Consider the following 19,042-nt stretch of genomic DNA (forward strand, 5'->3'; position numbering starts at 1 on the left):
TTTATCAAATTCTTAACAAATAAATGAAAATATAACATTTACATAAGTATTCAGAACCTTTACTCAGGACTTTGTTGAAGCACCATTGGTAGCGATTACAGCCTTGAGCCTTCTTGGATATATAGCTACAAGCTTGGCACACCTGTATTTGGGAAGTTTCTCCCATTCTTCTCTGCAGATCCTCTCAACCTCTGTCAGGTTGGATGGGGAGCGTTGCTGCACAGCTATTTTCAGGTCTCTCTAGAGATGTTCGATCGGGTTCAAGTCCGGGCTCTGGCTGGGCCACTCAAGGACATTTAGAGACTTGTCCCGAAGCCACTCCTGCGTTGTCTTGGCTGAGTGCTTAGGGTCGTTGTCCTGTTGGAAGGTGAACCTTCACCTCAGTCTGAGATTGTGAGCGTTCTGGATTAGGTTTTCATCAAGGATCTCTCTGTATTTTGCTCCGTTCATCTTTCCCTTGATCCTTGATCCCAGTCCCTGCCTCTGAAAAACATCCCCACAGCATGATGCTGACACCACCATGCTTCCCCATAGGGATGGTGCCAGGTTTCCTCCAGACGTTACGCTTGACATTCAGGCCAAAGAGTTCAATATTTGTTTAATCAGACCAGAGATTCTTGTTTCTCATGGTTTGAGAGTCCTTTAGGTGCCCTTTGGCAAACTCCAAGCGGGCTGTCATGTGCCTTTTATTGAGGAGTGGCTTCCTTCTGGCCACTTTACCATAAAGGCCTGATTGGTAGAGTGCTGCAGAGATGGTTGTCCTTCTGGAAGGTTCTCCCATCTCCACAGAGGAACTCTGGAGCTCTGTCAGAGTGACCATTGGGTTCTTGGTCACCTCCCTGACCAAGGCCCTTCTCCCCCAATTTCTCAGTCTGGCCAGGGGGGCAGCTCTAGGAAGAGTATTGGTGGTTCAAAACTTCTTCCATTTAAGAATGATGGAGGCCACTGTGTTCTTGTGGACCTTCAATGGTGCAGATTGTTTTTGGTACCCTTCCCCAGATCTGTGCCTCGACACAATCCTGTCTCGAAGCTCTACGGACAATTCCTTCGACCTCATGGCTTGGATTTTGCTCTGACATCCATTGTCGACTGTGGGACCTTATATAGACAGGTGTGTGCCTTTCCAAATCATGTCCAATCAATTGAATTACCACAGGTAAATCCAATCAAATTGTAGAAACATCTCAAGGATGATCAATGGAAACAGGATGCACCTGAGCTCAATTTCGAGTCTCATAGCAAAGGGTCTGAATACTTATGTAAATAAGGTATCTGTTTTTTATTTTTAATGAATTTGCAAAAATAATTATAATATTTAAGTAAAAATATTTATATATATTTTTTTGCTTTGTCATTATGGGGTATCGTTTGTAGATTGATAGGTAAAAGGTTAAGGGGTCTGAATACTTTCTGAATGCGTCTCTTTAGGAGGGGTTGACATGGAAGCGGGAGTTGAATTTGGAACTGTACAATTGGACAATAAAGGAATATTAATCTGTAGTGTTTCATTCAAACCAAAAAAATGTGTTTTACAAAAGTAAATCCAAGGCCGGCTCCCGCCTTTTGGGGCCCTGAGAGATTTCGTTGGGGTGCCCCCCACCTCGTGGTAAAACATTTGAGTACCCCCCTGATGGTGAAGAGAAATGTATGTTTTAAAATTCATTTCCTGCTATTCTACACATTTTGCCATGGGGTGGAGAGATTTTTTTCTTGCAGTTTTACAGCAAATTTTCTGCAATTCTACACATTTTGTAATTTTTTATTTAACCTTATTTAACCTTTATTTAAGGTTAGTCGGTTAAGAACAAATTCTTATTTACAATTACGGCCTAGGAACAGTGGGTTAACTGCCTTGAACAGGGGAAAAACGACAGATTTTTACCTTGTCAGCTCAGGGTTTCGATCTAGCAACCTTTCGGTTACTGGCCCAATGTTCTAACCACTAGGCTACCTGCCACCCCCCTACCGTAATGACTTATTCCAAGTTAATATGGGCCCCTGGGCACATTCCCTGCCCGGTCTGTATTCAGCAGTGATTACTACTAAGTTTAGATAGCTGGCTAGACTAACTTCCAATATAAAAATTGTTAGCTGACATCGCTAATCGAGTGATTATCAGTGACAAACAAACTGCTGATGCACAACCAAATGTCTAAATTGGACCTGGTGTATTCTACTATTCTGAGTCTTAATAGTAAGTTGAGACCCAGACTGAGCTCCTAAGATATTGTCAAACCACGTCAAGAGGCAGTAAATTAACTGGGAGTAGCTGGAGATGGACTTGACCTCCAGGCAAGTAACCAGAGCCATGTCGTCTGCATATTTGATGAGGGCCATATCACTGTTGCTTCCTAAGAGATTTGTCCACATCCTGCTTTTTTATTCACTTACCTGACAGACAATCTCTTTGTCCTAATGCTCTTTCCTCTTTCAGTTTCTGTCCTGTTTTATTCCTTTGTGGATTTTATCCACATGCCTCAGCAGATGAGACTTCTGAGTGAATCCTTTACCACAGACGGAGCAGCCATGTGGTTTCTCTCCTGTGTGAGTCAGTATATGCCTCCTTAGGTCCGCCTTCTGAATGAAGCTTTTCCCACAGTCACCACACCGGTATGGTTTCTCTCCTGTGTGAGTCCGTATATGTTCAGTTAGATGCCCCTTCTCATTGAAGCTTTCCCCACAGTCTCCACATTGAAATGAATTATCTCTGGTGTGAGTTTGTATATGCGTGGTTAAGTTCCCCCTTTGATTGAAGCTTTTCCCACAGTCTCCACAGCAAAATGAATTATCTCTGGTATGAGTCCGTATATGCATGTTTAGGTTACCCCTTTGATTGAAGCTTTTCCCACAGTCACCACAGCTAAAAGGTTTCTCTCCTGTGTGAGACAATATATGTATCTTAAGGGACCCTTTATGCCTGAAGCTTTTCCCACAGTCACCACAGCTAAATGGTTTCTCTCCTGTGTGAGTCCGTATATGCATGGTTAAGACCTCCTTGCGATTAAAGCTTTTCCCGCAGTCTCCACAGCTAAATGGTTTCTCTCCTGTGTGAGTCAGTCTATGCATGGTTAGGTGCCGCTTGAGCCCAAAGCTTTTCCCGCATTCTCCACAGCTAAAAGGTTTCTCTCCTATGTGAGTCAGTTTATGAATGCTTAGGTTCCCCTTCTGACTGAAGCTTTTCCCACAGTCACCACAGCTAAAAGGTTTCTCACCTGTGTGAGTCAGTTGATGCACGGAAAGGTGTCCCTTCTTATTGAAGCTTTTCCCACAGTCACCACAGCTAAATGGTTTCTCTCCTGTGTGAGTCCGTATATGATCCGTTAGTGTCTTCTTGAGACTGAAGCTTTTTCCACAGTCACCACAGCTAAATGGTTTCTCTCCTGTGTGAGTCAGTACATGTTCGGTTAGGTTCCCCTTCTGAGTGAAGCTTTTCCCACAGTCACCACAGCTAAATGGTTTCTCTCCTGTGTGAGTCAGTACATGTTCGGTTAGGTTCCCCTTCTGAGTGAAGCTTTTCCCACAGTCACCACAGCTAAATGGTTTCTCTCCTGTGTGAGTCAGTACATGTTCGGTTAGGTTCCCCTTCTGAGTGAAGCTTTTCCCACAGTCACCACAGCTAAATGGTTTCTCTCCTGTGTGAATCCTTAAGTGCTTGGAAAGATAGCCTTTGTATTTGAAGATCTTTCCACAAACAGGGCAGGTGCAGGGTTTCCCACTGTGACAGCGTCGGACATGGGCCTTCAGTTTACAGGTGGAGTTGTAACGTTTTTCGCAGAATCTACATTCACTGGGTCTCTTCTTGGGGAGAGTCACATGTCTCTGCAGGTCAGCTTTCAGAGCAAACGTTTCACCACAATCACGGCAGTGGTAAGTTCTTCTAGCTGTGGTGCTGGGTTTGGAACAGTGTTTCTCCAATGGTGGGCTTGGATCCAATGGTGGGCTGCTATCAAGTCCTACTGTGTCACTGCTTACAGCTGTACTGTGGCTTGAGGTATTGCTGTCATTATCTGGAAGGTCAAGACCATTTAAGTGGGTCACATTGACAAAAGGTTTGAGATCCACTGGTTTAGAGTCACTCTCTCTGTTCTCCACAGTCTGGGTTTGGGGAAGAGTCAGGGACTGAACTGGGTCCTCCTGATCACATTCAATTTTCACACAGGAAGGAGTGAAATTGAACTCTATGATATCAGCCTCCAGACCTTGAAGCTGCTCTTCCTCCTGACTGGTCCTGACTTCCTCTTGTTCCTCTTTAATCTGTATGGTCTCTGGGTCCTCCTGCCCCAGACTGGGGCTCCACTCCTGCTCACAGTGCTGCTGCTCAGGGGGAACCTCCTCTTCAAAGACAGAGAGCGGCAGGGAGTCTGGAGGGAAGGAGAGGAGGTACAGACGTTATTTATAACAGAATTTGGAATCACTCACGAATTATAGATCTCTATGACATTCAATTTCATGTCTAATCAGAACAGGGATGAGGCGGATGTCCAGGTTAAGAAGGGTTCAGTGGGAAGAGATGTCCAGGTTAAGAAGGGTTTAATGGGAAGAGATGTCCAGGTTAAGGAGGGTTCAATGGGAAGAGATGTCCAGGTTAAGGAGGGTTCAATGGGAAGAGATGTCCAGGTTAAGGAGGGTTCAATGGGAAGAGATGTCCAGGTTAAGAAGGGTTTAATGGGAAGATATGTCCAGGTTAAGGAGGGTTCAATGGGAAGAGATGTCCAGGTTAAGAAGGGTTTAATGGGAAGAGATGTCCAGGTTAAGGAGGGTTCAATGGGAAGAGATGTCCAGGTTAAGGAGGGTTTAATGGGAAGAGATGTCCAGGTTAAGGAGGGTTTAATGGGAAGAGATATCCAGGTTAAGGAGGGTTTAATGGGAAGAGATTTCCAGGTTAAGGGGGGTTTAATGGGAAGAGATGTCCAGGTTAAGGGGGGTTTAATGGGAAGAGATTTCCAGGTTAAGGAGGGTTTAATGGGAAGAGATTTCCAGGTTAAGGGGGGTTTAATGGAAGGAGATGTCCAGGTTAAGGAGGGTTAAATAGAACGAGATGTCCAGGTTAAGGAGGGGTTTAATTGAAGGAAACGGCTAACATCGCTAACCAGCTTGCTAACTGCCCATTCATTTTTAATGCTAATGCTAACGCTAACGCTAACGCTTTAGATCCACTATAAGCGGTGCGTTGCTATGCCAGCAACATCGCGTTCTACCAGCGACACAGAGAGTGTTGTTTTGAGAAAGGAGCAGAGGGGGAAAAACTTCTCTTTTCTAATTTCCTCTACTGTGCCATAATCATCCGTTATGTGTCAATACAATAGCTTTGGTCCAGTTTTTAGCAAGTACTCTTATATTGTTGCTAGTGGTTGTACTAAATCAGGGTTCACGAACTGGCAGCCCACGGTGTCAAATTTGGCCCGCGGGTGGTTTTATTTGGGCTCCCCCCCCCCCCCCCCAAAGTTTTTAGTATAAATTCTTTGTTGGACATTGAAGATTGTAAAAACACCAGGAAATCAGCTCTTAGTGATTCAAATCTGTTCCCAAGCATTTCCAACGCACAACAGAAAGACAGGTGATCATATACAAATGTAAGCAAAGTCTGAAATTATTATGTTTTAAGTCAAATATTATATCTGTTTGGGCTTCTTATGGCTCCCATCTGCTCAAGAAAAAGATCAGCCCGCGGCTTAATCTAGCTGATGATAAATGTATTATATTATATATTATATATTATACTTTTATAAATGTACTAAATAATCCTCTAATTACACGTTTATTTTGTTTACATTGTGAACATTGTCAATGTAACCTAGAGTTTCTACTAGCTAGTATCTTCTTGACTTCATCAAGTTAAGTAAAATTGCCAGTGGTGTCTAGTGGAGACCATAATGCAACCTAAATTAACTTTATTTCTCATTATTTCAATTCACAAGATAGAATGAAGGTGCCTGTCAGCTTTCCAAAATTGAACCTCATCGATTCTTCAGCTTGGACGCTGCCATTGGGTGTGACGCAACATCAGCTTTCATTAGCTTTCATCAGCTTTCATCAGCTTTCATCAGCTTTCATTAGCTTTCATTAGCTTTCATCAGCTTTCATTAGCTTTCATTAGCTTTCATTAGCTTTCATTAGCGTTCATCAGCTTTCATCAGCTTTCATTAGCTTTCATCAGCTTTCATTAGCTTTCATCAGCTTTCATCAGCTTTCATTAGCTTTCCTCAGCTTTCCTCAGCTTTCATCAGCTTTCATCAGCTTTCATTAGCTTTCATCAGCTTTCATCAGCTTTCATTAGCTTTCATTAGCTTTCATTAGCTTTCATCAGCTTTCATTAGCTTTCATTAGCTTTCATCAGCTTTCATTAGCTTTCATTAGCTTTCATTAGCTTTCATTAGCTTTCATCAGCTTTCATTAGCTTTCATTAGCTTTCATCAGCTTTCATTAGCGTTCATTAGCGTTTATCAGCGTTTATCAGCGTTCATCAGCTTTCATCAGCTTTCATTGATCCTGCCTGGGCACCAGTGTAGGCGTGTTTTTCTTCGGCAGAAAGATCGCATTCGATTTGGAACCGGGCTTCCTTCCTGGGGTGAGCCAGGTTCCCTGTTCAAATTCCATGGCTAAGTTGGCTCAAAACAAAAGTGACGTAATTAAACACGTGTAGTAATTAGTAGGATTCTGTGTTCTCCCATGCAAAAGTGATTGGTTTTGATTAAAAACGCTTTATCTTTCTTCAAAAATGGAAAATACTAAGAAAATTCAAACATTTATTTGATGGTAAAGAGATGTTGTATGTTTCTGGACGATGCATCATGCTGCCTTGTTGACAACATGACCAAGCGGCACAAATTACTGTTCCATTTGATAAGGGATCTCCTCCCTCCCCGCTTTCGACCGAAGTCGTGTGGGCCTTTGACCTATGCACCACGGCTCAGCGTAATCCCATTGATTTCAAAGGAAGCATTCCCTCAATGGCTGATGTCTACACGGCAAACGCGGGGACGCCCGATGACTGTAGTGTAGCAGGGCCACAACGAGCTCAACACAATATAATTATTTACAGATTCTATCTACTTGGCTCCAAAACCCACAAGACAAAGATCTCTTGGAACTGAAGTTGGAGCTGAACGCTTAAAAAAACAGAACAGCAAAGGTATGTGACATCAGAAGGACAAGTAGCAGGTTAAGGGAAAATGTAGTGGCCATCAGGAGAGAAATAAAAAGGGCAAAACACATTTCAATTGAATGCATTTAGTTGTACAACTGACTAGGTATCCCACCCTTTCCAGAAAGCACATTTCTCAAATCGGCTCTGCTCAAAGATATTTCTACCTAACTAACTAGCCCTAAGATGGTTCACCTGTGTCGTTTATGGTGGGAGCTACTGATGTTCCTCTCAAACGCCTCGATCACACCGACAGCTTCATTGCGTTTTGGTACACCAGAAGTACATTCATTTCCAATGGAACACGTTGAAGAGGCAGTTGCAGTGCGTTCTGTGTGGTGAATACGTTGAATTCATCGAACGTATCCATCAAATAGTATGTGTAGATGGCCTGACAGAAATGGTAGCAGAAGGTGAATGTTAAACTGTTGTTGCATACATATCCAGATGATGCTGCTTACCATTTCTGCGCCACGACGCTGTAGGTGTGATTGAGGAATAAGCAGTGTACTTCGAAGCAAAGTAATACAAGCATGAGCACACTATCAGAAGCACGTGATCAATGACAACTGAAGCTTCTTTTCGTCGAACAACCACCTGATTGGTTTGGTAGAAGAAAAAAAGGCTACACAGCGAACGCCTTACGGTCATAGATAATAATTAGGCTGCTCGGGCCTCCCGAATGGCACAGTGTTCTAAGGCACTGCATCACAGTGCTAGCTGTGTCACTAGAGAGTGTCACTAGAGATCCTGGTTCAAGTCCAGGCTCTGTCGCAGCAGACCGTGACCGTGAAATCCATGGGGCGGTGCACAATTGGCCCAGCGTCGTACGGGTTAGGGGAAGGTTTGGCCGGCAGGGATGTTCTTGTCCCATCGCTCACTAGCGACTCCTGTGGCGGGCTGGGCGCAATGCACACTGACACGGTCGGCAGGTGTACAGTGATTCCTCCGACATACTGGTGCGGCTTGTTTCCGGGTTAAGTGGGCATTGTGTCAAAAAAGCGGTGCGACTTGGCTGGGTTTTGTTTCGGAGGACGCACAGCTCTCGACCTTCGCCTCTCCCGAGTCCGTACGGAAGTTGCAGCGATGGGACAAGACTGTAACTACCAATTGGATACCACAAAATTGGGGAGAAAAAGGGGTAACAAAAAAAATAATAATAATAATTTGGCTGCTCTAAAAAAAAATCCCCAGCAGGTGCCACTACTGTACACTGTTGATCAAGGCCGCGAATAATTTACCTATTTTTGGCACAATTGGCTGGAAAACCTTAAGGAAGTTTTGTTTGACCGTCACTAGTAGGAGCAAATGAAGCATAGGGTCAGAACAAGCAAGGGGGGGGGGGGCAGAGCCAAGCACGAGCTAGCGAGATCCTATTGGTGCGTTGTAGAATGTATTTTCATATTTCCGTTAGGGAACGCCTCCTCTGTGAAGTCAATCAATCAATCAAATATATTTTTTAAAGCCCTTTTTACATCAGCAGATGTCACAAAGTGCTATACAGAAACCCAGCCTAAAACCCCAAACAGCATGCTGATAGATGTAGAAACACGGTGGCTAGGAAAAACTCCCTAGAAAGGCAGGAACCTAGGAAGAAATCTAGAGAGGAACCAGGCTCTGAGGGGTGGCCAGTCCTCTTCTGGCTGTGCCCGGGTGGAGATTATAACAACACATTGCCATTAAGGCCAGATTGTTCTTCAAGATGTTCAAATGTTCATAGATAACCAGCAGGGTCAAATAATAATCAGTGGTTGTAGAGGGTGCAACAGGTCAGCACCTCAGGAGTAAATGTCAGTTGGCTTTTCATAGCCGAGCATTCAGAGGTTGAGACAGCAGATGCGGCAGAGAGAGTGAGAGAGTCGAAAACAGCACGTCTGGGACAAGGTAGCACATCCGGTGAACAGGTCAGGGTTCCCTAGCCGCAGGCAGAACAATTGAAACTGGAGCAGCAGCGCGACCAGGTGGACTGGGACATCCAGGAGTCATCAGGCCAGGTAGTCCTGAGGCATGACCCTAGGGCTCAGGTCCTCCGGGAGGGAGAGGGAGAGAGAATTAGAGGGAGCATACTTCAATTCACACAGGATACCAGATAAAACAGGAGAATTACACCAGATATAACAGACTGACCCTAGCCCCCTAGGCACATAAGACTATTTTAGCATAGATACTGGAGAATGAGACAGGGGTGGGTCGGGGGACACTGTGGCCCCGTCCGATGATACCCCCAGACAGGCCCAACGACTAGTCTGGGTTTCTCTTTGTCTGTGATATGCTCGCAGAGTTTATAAACCCAGAGGCACAACATCACAAGACTTCTGGGAACACTTGCGAAACAGACCAAGCAGGGGTTTGAGAAGTCAATGAGAGAAGTGAACAATTCTTCCTTAGTTGTTCATTTTCTTGAAATCTAAAGGCACAACCTAGATTCGAGCCAATGTCTTAAATAGTTGAACATGTTATTACTCCAACCACGTGAAAGTGACTAACTGACACGTTTTCATTTTCATCAAAAACAACTTTATATCGAAGGAGTGCCTTTTGATTTGACGGCCTACACATGCACAGTTCGGCATGAGATGACCGTTACAAACACGTCATTGGGTCTACGCATGAGCTTAGCTAGCCAACGTCACCTACAAGTGTGATCGGGGATTTATATTGGAGAAGCAGTTTCTGCCTATCCTCATACCGTACTGTTTTTGGTGTGCTCTTGCTGGGGCCCTACACTGAACATCCCGGGAATATTGACTGCTGATAGGCTTACATAATACTGACTGGTGTAACCTTAACCAATAAGAACTAAAGGAAATTGGTGGTCCTCTTATGGGAGACTAACATGATGACCAGACTGCCCACGTTGTGTCCGCGAGCGTTGCAAAATAAATGTACACATACATGTTATTCAATTATTTCATCCAAACTGCTCTCGCGCATCTGCGTAGCCAGGCGCTACAATATAACTTGGTTATATTTTTACGCTTCACGCACTCCAAGTCCCACCTCTCCCATCTCCTCATTGGTTTTTAAGAGCATATACCCACGTCGGAGATTGAAAGATGAACTGAGGTCCACATTCCAGTCCAGTTGGTGATGGTAACACACCTTAAAGTTGGTTGCCAACCTCCATAAATCCACAGACGAAGAAGACTGAAGGAGGAGAGATTACGAGAAACTAACTAGTTTTCCCCTTTTATCTGTGGATTAATTGTCAGAGTAGAGAACACACGATTTTGTGTGACTCAAAATGGGTCAAAATTCTACAAAGATCCAGAAAAAAAGGACCTTGTGCATTTCAGGTAAAATAACAACCCAATGTTTATATCCCAGGACAAATTAGCTTGAAACAGCAAGTTAGCTAGCTAGCTAAATATCCATGAATGTTTCATGTGTTTCGACCTGTTCCCAAATTAATACAGTTGGTTCAGAGTTCATTTTGATATTTCAACTTGTATGTCCTGATCGCGTCTGGTGTGGCAAAAATCAACATGCGCACGATGGTGCCCTTGGACGCACGTGCTAGTCAGCATGAAAGCTGCTTGACTAGAACTATCCAGAAGGAATAACTAGAATCAGCTGACTGAAACTGGCTGTTTTAACAACAACTATTTTCAAAACCTTAGAAACTTTACTTTCATATCACCGTAGCACAGGTGGCCGCAGAGGGGGAGGATGGCTCATAATAATGTCCGGAACGGAGAAAATGAAATGGCATCAAACACATGGAAACCATGATTTATTTGATATTCCACTAATTCCGCTTCAGCCATTACCACGAGCCCATCCTCCCCAATTAAGTTGCCACCATCCTCCTGTGCACCGCAAAATAATTGTACGAATATAAAAGATACAGGGTATATACACAGAAACAAACTGTGTATTGTTTTAACACATTACCATAGAGGTGTTTTGAGTTGCACATTACCCTGAATTACGACACTTCCTGCGCTAATGGAAACTCGGGGGGGAAAAAAAGAAACTCTGTGGAAATCTGTTTTAAAACAGCAAGTGTGTCTTTTGTATTTGTAAAGTTATTTTGAATGATAATTAAGTTGAGTGTTCAAGGTTTACAAAACTGTATCACAATCAAGGATCAAGTGTTTCTAGATAAAACATTTAACACTTGACCAAATCATCATCCTCAGCTAAATCAAAATGGATGTTGAATAACTCAAATGTAGCACCGGAGTCAGAAGTGCAAAATAAAGACCAACTTTCCGGGAAAGTTAAAATAGAATTTTACTCATCATTCGTGACAGGCAGGGGACATATAGGTTGTTGTAATTGGAAAAATGTGAAGCTGCTGTCTAAGTCCCCCTTAACCTGGAAATCTCTTTCCATTAAACCCTAGGTTGTCCAAGCAAGGGAAAGCATTGACATGTCGGGGCTATTATCATCCATTCAAGGTAAAAGTAAAAAATAAATAAAAATGCTTAAATTTTTTGAAATGGTGATAAAAAAGCATAAACAGTTTATTAATTTACTAGAACTATAGCTAACTATCAATAGATATACATACTAACCTATTCTACATAGTTTTATCTCCGGTGTGATCCCCAGCAGTCTCCGTAGCAGATCATTCTCTTCCTGGTACTCTGCTACAGATGCCTCAACCGCACTAAAAATCTCCACAGCAGCAGATTCCGTTAAACATTCATTTAACAACACACGAAACAACTGTAGTTTAGACGTTTTCAGTGGACTGAGAGTTGGGTGTTCAGCTAGTATGGCTTCTTGACATGGGTCCTTCTGATCACATTCACTTTTCACATATGAAGGAGTGGATATGGAGTCTTTGGTAACAAAGAGCCCTTGAAGCTGCTCTTCCTCCTGACTGGTCCTGACTTCCTCCTGTTCCTCTTTAATCTGTATGGTCTCTGGGTCCTCCTGCCCCAGACTGGGACTCCACTCCTGCTCACAGTGCTGCTGCTCAGGGGGAACCTCCTCTTCAGAGACAGAGAGCTGCAGGGATTCTGGAGGGAAGGAGAGGAGGAGCAGAGGTTACCTATACAGACTTTAGACATGCCTGAGTCACAATGCCATTTCAAAATGCTTTTGTTGACTCAGACATTTTTTTTTATATATCTTTTTTAATAACTTTCCTATACGAAAAAACAGATATACAAACATTGACATTCACTGTAGTGTTGAATGGAATTACAAATGTAGAGGAACAAAACATCACATATTCAGAAAAAACTAAAATTCCTACTTGTAGTACTAGGTGGTCCATATTAGAGGTAGACCAATTAATCGGCATGGCCGAATAATTGGGGCCGATTTCAAGGTTTCATAACAATCGGTAATCGGCATTTTTTTGATGCCGATTATGGCCGATTACATTGCACTCCATGAGGAGACCGCGTGGCAGGCTGACCACCTGTTACACAAGTGCAGCAAGGAGCCAAGGTAAGTTGCTAGGTAAGTTGCTAGCTAGCATTAAACTTATCTTATAAAAAACAATCAATCAATCTTAACATAATCACTAGTTAACAACACATGGTTGATGATATTACTAGTTTATCTAGCTTGTCCATTTTTTTTGGTCCTCCAATACGGATCGGTATCGGCGTTGAAAAATCATAATCGGTCGACCTCTATTCCATATTATAAACAGTCAGCAGATCGTCATAAAGCCACAGTGACTCAGTACTGGTACCCTGTGTATACAGCTATACTGGTAACCCGTGTATATATCCATACTGGTACCCTGTGTATACAGCTATACTGGTACCCTGTGTATACAGCTATACTGGTACCCTGTGTATACAGCTATACTGGTACCCCGTGTATATATCCATACTGGTACCCCGTGTATACAGCTATACTGGTACCCCGTGTATACAGCTATACTGGTACCCCGTGTATACAGCGATACTGGTACCCTGTGTATATAGCTATACTGGTACCCCGTGTATACAGCTATACTGGTACCCTGTGTATATATCCATACTGGTACCCTGTGTATACAGCCATACTGGTACCCTGTGTATACAGCTATACTGGTACCCTGTGTATACAGCTATACTGGTACCCTGTGTATACAGCTATACTGGTACCCTGTGTATACAGCTATACTGGTACCCTGTGTATAGAGCTATACTGGTTCCCTGTGTATACAGCTATACTGGTACCCTGTGTATATATCCATACTGGTTCCCTGTGTATTGTTACTCATTGTCAGGGTTCTCCCCAGGTGGTCCATATAAGAAGTCAACACATAATCATTATAAGCAAGTATCAATTTTAGGGCCTCTCTTATTTCTTATATATGTTAATGATATGCCAGATACAGTAAAGTGCAAACTCCTGCTTCATACTGTTGACTCAGCCATACTGGTATCAGAGAAGGATACAGTTTACATAGAGGAGACCATGAGAAAGGAATTGCATTTTGTTACAGATTGGTTGACTGACAAAAAAATTGTCGCTACATTTGGGAAAAACGTAATCGATTTTGTTTGGAACAAAACGTAGATTGCTTAGGGCTGACAAGATAACGGTAAACTGTGAAGGCAAGGAGATGGAATCTAAAACAAGTGTAACTTATCTTGGTGTGTCCTTAGATCAATCCCTTTCTGGAGACCTGATTGCTGCTAAAAATTATTTCTCAAAATGGCGAACAAATTGAAATTTGTATATCGTAACACTAGATATTTTAACATCAAAGTTAAGAAACTGCTTGTCTCAACCTTGATTCAGTGTCATTTTGATTATGCCTGCTCTGCTTGGTATAGTGGGCTATAATGTCCCCCCCAGGACCACATAATGTTATCAGGCATACAGTGCCTTGCGAAAGTATTCGGCCCCCTTGAACTTTGACCTTTTGCCACATTTCAGGCTTCAAACATAAAGATATAAAACTGTCATTTTTTGTGAAGAATCAACAACAAGTGGGACACAATCATGAAGTGGAACGAAATTTATTGGATATTTCAAACTTTTTTAACAAATCAAAAACTGAAAAATTGGGCGTGCAAAATTATTCAGCCCCTTTAAGTTAATCCTTTGTAGCGTCACTTTTTGCTGCGATTACAGCTGTAAGTCGCTTGGGGTATGTCTCTATCAGTTTTGCACATCGAGAGACTGACATTTTTGCCCATTCCTCCTTGCAAAACAGCTCGAGCTCAGTGAGATTGGATGGAGAGCGTTTGTGAACAGCAGTTTTCAGTTCTTTCCACAGATTCTCGATTGGATTCAGGTCTGGACTTTGACTTGGCCATTCTAACACCTGGATATGTTTATTTGTGAACCATTCCATTGTAGATTTTGCTTTATGTTTTGGATCATTGTCTTGTTGGAAGACAAATCTCCGTCCCAGTCTCAGGTCTTTTGCAGACTCCATCAGGTTTTCTTCCAGAATGGTCCTGTATTTGGCTCCATCCATCTTCCCATCAATTTTAACCATCTTCCCTGCCCCTGCTGAAGAAAAGCAGGCCCAAACCATGATGCTGACACCACCATGTTTGACAGTGGGGATGGTGTGTTCAGGGTGATGAGCTGTGTTGCTTTTACGCCAAACATAACGTTTTGCATTGTTGCCAAAAAGTTCGATTTTGGTTTCATCTGACCAGAGCACCTTCTTCCACATGTTTGGTGTGTCTCCCAGGTGGCTAGTGGCAAACTTTAAACAACACTTTTTATGGATATCTTTAAGAAATGGCTTTCTTCTTGCCACTCTTCCATAAAGGCCAGATTTGTGCAGTATACGACTGATTGTTGTCCTATGGACAGAGTCTCCCACCTCAGCTGTAGATCTCTGCAGTTCATCCAGAGTGATCATGGGTCTCTTGGCTGCATCTCTGATCAGTCTTCTCCTTGTATGAGCTGAAAGTTTAGAGGGACGGCCGGGTCTTCGTAGATTTGCAGTGGTCTGATACTCCTTCCATTTCAATATTATCGCTTGCACAGTGCTCCTTGGGATGTTTAAAGCTTGGGAAATCTTTTTGTATCCAAATCCGGCTTTAAACTTCTCCACAACAGTATCTCGGACCTGCCTGGTGTGTTCCTTGTTCTTCATGATGCTCTCTGCGCTTTAAACGGACCTCTGAGACTATCACAGAGCAGGTGCATTTATACGGAGACTTGATTACACACAGGTGGATTCTATTTATCATCATTAGTCATTTAGGTCAACATTGGATCATTCAGAGATCCTCACTGAACTTCTGGAGAGAGTTTGCTGCACTGAAAGTAAAGGGGCTGAATAATTTTGCACGGACAATTTTTCAGTTTTTTATTTGTTAAAAAAGTTTGAAATATCCAATAAATTTTGTTCCACTTCATGATTGTGTCCCACTTGTTGTTGATTCTTCACAAAAAATGACAGTTTTATATCTTTATGTTTGAAGCCTGAAATGTGGCAAAAGGTCGAAAAGTTCAAGGGGGCCGAATACTTTCGCAAGGCACTGTATGCTGGATGTCCCCCCCCCCCCCCCCCCCAGGACCACATAATGGTATCAGGTATAAGCTGAATGTCCCCCCCCCCCCCCAGGACCACATAATGTTATCAGGTATATGCTGAATGTTCCCCCCCAGGACCACATAATGTTATCAGGTATATGCTGAATGCCCCCCCCCCCCCCCCCCCAGGACCACATAATGTTATCAGGTATAAGCTGAATGTCCCCCCCCCCCCCCCCCCCCAGGACCACATAATGTTATCAGGTATATGCTGAATGTCCCCCCCCCCCCCCCCCCAGGACCACATAATGTTATCAGGTATATGCTGAATGTCCCCCCCAGGACCACATAATGTTATCAGGTATATGCTGAATGTCCCCCCCAGGACCACATAATATTATCAGGTATATGCTGAATGTCCCCCCCCCCCCCAGGACCACATAATGTTATCAGGTATATGCTGAATGTCCCCCCCAGGACCACATAATGTTATCAGGTATATGCTGAATGTCCCCCCCCTCCAGGACCACATAATGTTATCAGGTATATGCTGAATGTCCCCCCCAGGACCACATAATGTTATCAGGTATATGCTGAATGTCCCCCCCAGGACCACATAATGTTATCAGGTATATGCTGAATGTCCCCCCCCCCCAGGACCACATAATGTTATCAGGTATATGCTGAATGTCCCCCCCCCCAGGACCACATAATGTTATCAGGTATATGCTGAATGTCCCCCCCAGGACCACATAATGTTATCAGGTATATGCTGAATGTCCCCCCCCCCCCCAGGACCACATAATGTTATCAGGTATATGCTGAATGTCCCCCCCCCCCCCCCCCCCAGGACCACATAATGTTATCAGGTATATGCTGAATGTCCCCCCCCCCCCCCCCCAGGACCACATAATGTTATCAGGTATATGCTGAATGTCCCCCCCCCCCCAGGACCACATAATGTTATCAGGTATATGCTGAATGTCCCCCCCCCCCCCCCCCCAGGACCACATAATGTTATCAGGTATATGCTGAATGTCCCCCCCCCCCCCCCCAGGACCACATAATGTTATCAGGTATATGCTGAATGTCCCCCCCCCCCCAGGACCACATAATGTTATCAGGTATATGCTGAATGTCCCCCCCCCCCCCAGGACCACATAATGTTATCAGGTATATGCTGAATGCTCCCCCCCCCCAGGACCACATAATGTTATCAGGTATATGCTGAATGTCCCCCCCCCCCCCCCCCCCAGGACCACATAATATTATCAGGTATATGCTGAATGTCCCCCCCAGGACCACATAATGTTATCAGGTATATGCTGAATGTCCCCCCCCCCCCCCCCCCAGGACCACATAATGTTATCAGGTATATGCTGAATGCTCCCCCCCCAGGACCACATAATGTTATCAGGTATATGCTGGAATGTCCCCCCCCCCCCCCAGGACCACATAATGTTATCAGGTATATGCTGAATGTCCCCCCCCCCCCCCCAGGACCACATAATGTTATCAGGTATATGCTGAATGTCCCCCCCCCTAGGACCCACATAGAGGTACAGCAGTTCCAGTAGGTGGGCTTGTTGCCTTTGGAGTCCAGAGTGGACCAACTTAAACTTAATCATATGTTTGACATCTTAAATGATCGTGCCCCAGGTTACATGAAAAACCACATTGATATGGTCTATAACCAACACAGTTACAATACCAGAGCTAGTGTTATGTCTTGTAAAATCCCAAGCGTAAACAGTACTGCGAGGAGCACGTTTTCGTATACAGGCATTTGTCTATGGAATAACCTCCCCTTGGAGATCAAGCAAAGACAAAGTAGAAATATCTTTAAAAAGTAGGCAAAGGTTTTCATTTGGACAAGGTTGTCTAAGAGAAACCACTCCACTGCCCCTTGCGCCCCCTACTGCTGGTCAGGTGTATTTATCTGAATCAAATCTAATCACATCTTATTAGTCACATAAATGTTAATGCGGGTGTAGCGCAACAGAGACAGACAGACAGACAGACAGACAGACAGACAGACAGACAGACAGACAGACAGACAGACAGACAGACAGACAGACAGACAGACAGACAGACAGACAGACAGAGAGAGAGAGAGAGAGAGAGAGAGAGAGAGAGAGAGAGAGAGAGAGAGAGACCCACAATGCCTGTATAACATATTAAAAAAAAAAAATACTGCAAAGTTGCCAAGGAGCTAGATGTACGGCTGCCCTATCTATCGGCGCCATTTTCTATATAGGTATAAGCAATTAATAGATTGTTTTAATGTGAAATTAATATGGTTGATTTTTAAGGTTTAGGGAGAAGGGCATTGAATAGTGCCACTTTTTAGGAAGTCAATATAAATGAATGTATTTGTTGTTTGTAATTTTGTCTTGCCTTTTAATCATTGTGTGTGTTATTGTTTTTACCATTGAGGACCACTTCGGGAAACAAGCGTTTTAATTAATACTTTTAAGTGATATCCTATGGGTCCACATTGTACATGTCAGATACCTCCAAAATAAATTCAATGCAATGTAGTTAAACAAAAATAAATATTGAATCGAGTACAACACAGAGTAGCAGCAGATCGTCAACCCAGTTATGAAGCGGGACTAGACCATTTATCCAGTATCGGCTGCCATATTTAGTAAAACAATGGACTTCTATTGGAGGTATTGTATCGTATATTTTCCATATGTATTACATTCCCTAAATCCCGTAACCACATTTCAAAAGGTAGGTAGTTTCCTATTTCCAAAATTGCAATATGAGCCGTTTGGTTAATAACGAGAGTACAGAGCGAGACAGCCTTCCCTTCCTGGTTATTCCCATCAATGAATCAATCAGACCGATCTGTAGGTCTGGGCCTGGCTATCTCTCTATCTTTAGATAAGTAATCAAATATGCAGACAACTATTGAATCATACATAACAATTGTTAATTGTTTCAATGGTTTATTACATCTTGTAGGCTACACATTCGCAGCTAAAAGCGTAATTGATGTATAGACCAATAGAACAAAAATGGAGAGAACAATTATTAGCTACAGTACCTAGCTAGCCATCCAGATAGGTAGGTAGGTAAATAATCGAAAGTAAAACATTTAAATACAATGTTTTAAAATGGTTAAAATTGTGATTTTTGTCTAATCAGTTTATTAATTAAGTAGAAATATAGCTAGCTACCAGTATATCTACATACGAACCTATTCTACATAGAGGTATCACCGGTGTCCTCAGCAGCAGTCTCCGTAGCCGATCATTCTCTTCCTGGTATTCTACTACCGTTTTCTCAACTTCCCCAAAAATATCCACAGTAGCCGCCGTTAAATGCTCATTTAAAAACACACGAAACAACTGTAGTTTAGACATATTTTAGACGACAGAGTTGGGTAGCCTATTTAGTTCAGTATGTCTTTGTTTACTCCACAAAAAAAAGGGTGTTTGAAATCAAAACATTCACCTCCAATCCTGAAGCTAGCCACAATAAGGATGA

General features: G+C 43.2%; 1 protein-coding gene and 1 non-coding gene across 2 annotated transcripts; both read right to left on the bottom strand.

The window, feature by feature from the left end:
* Nucleotides 1–815: 815 nt before the first annotated feature.
* On the bottom strand, nucleotides 816–9,878 carry LOC145850395 (uncharacterized). The gene is made up of 2 exons (XM_082964593.1): nucleotides 9,839–9,878; nucleotides 816–4,361 (listed from the first exon to the last, which is right to left on the bottom strand). Exons 1-2 carry the CDS (start codon nucleotides 9,876–9,878, stop codon nucleotides 2,431–2,433), a joined length of 1,971 nt encoding a protein of 656 aa, XP_082820719.1. The 3' UTR covers nucleotides 816–2,430.
* Nucleotides 9,879–11,362: 1,484 nt separating this feature from the next.
* Nucleotides 11,363–19,023, bottom strand: LOC123723738 (uncharacterized). Its single transcript, XR_014381496.1, has 2 exons — nucleotides 18,753–19,023; nucleotides 11,363–12,114 (listed from the first exon to the last, which is right to left on the bottom strand). It is a non-coding gene; the product is annotated as an uncharacterized LOC123723738 (transcript).
* Between the last annotated feature and the right edge of the window lie 19 nt (nucleotides 19,024–19,042).

This window comes from Salmo salar, chromosome 18 (genome assembly GCF_965601325.2).
Source record: "Salmo salar chromosome 18, fSalSal1, whole genome shotgun sequence".
NCBI classification, from domain to species: Eukaryota; Metazoa; Chordata; class Actinopteri; order Salmoniformes; family Salmonidae; genus Salmo; species Salmo salar.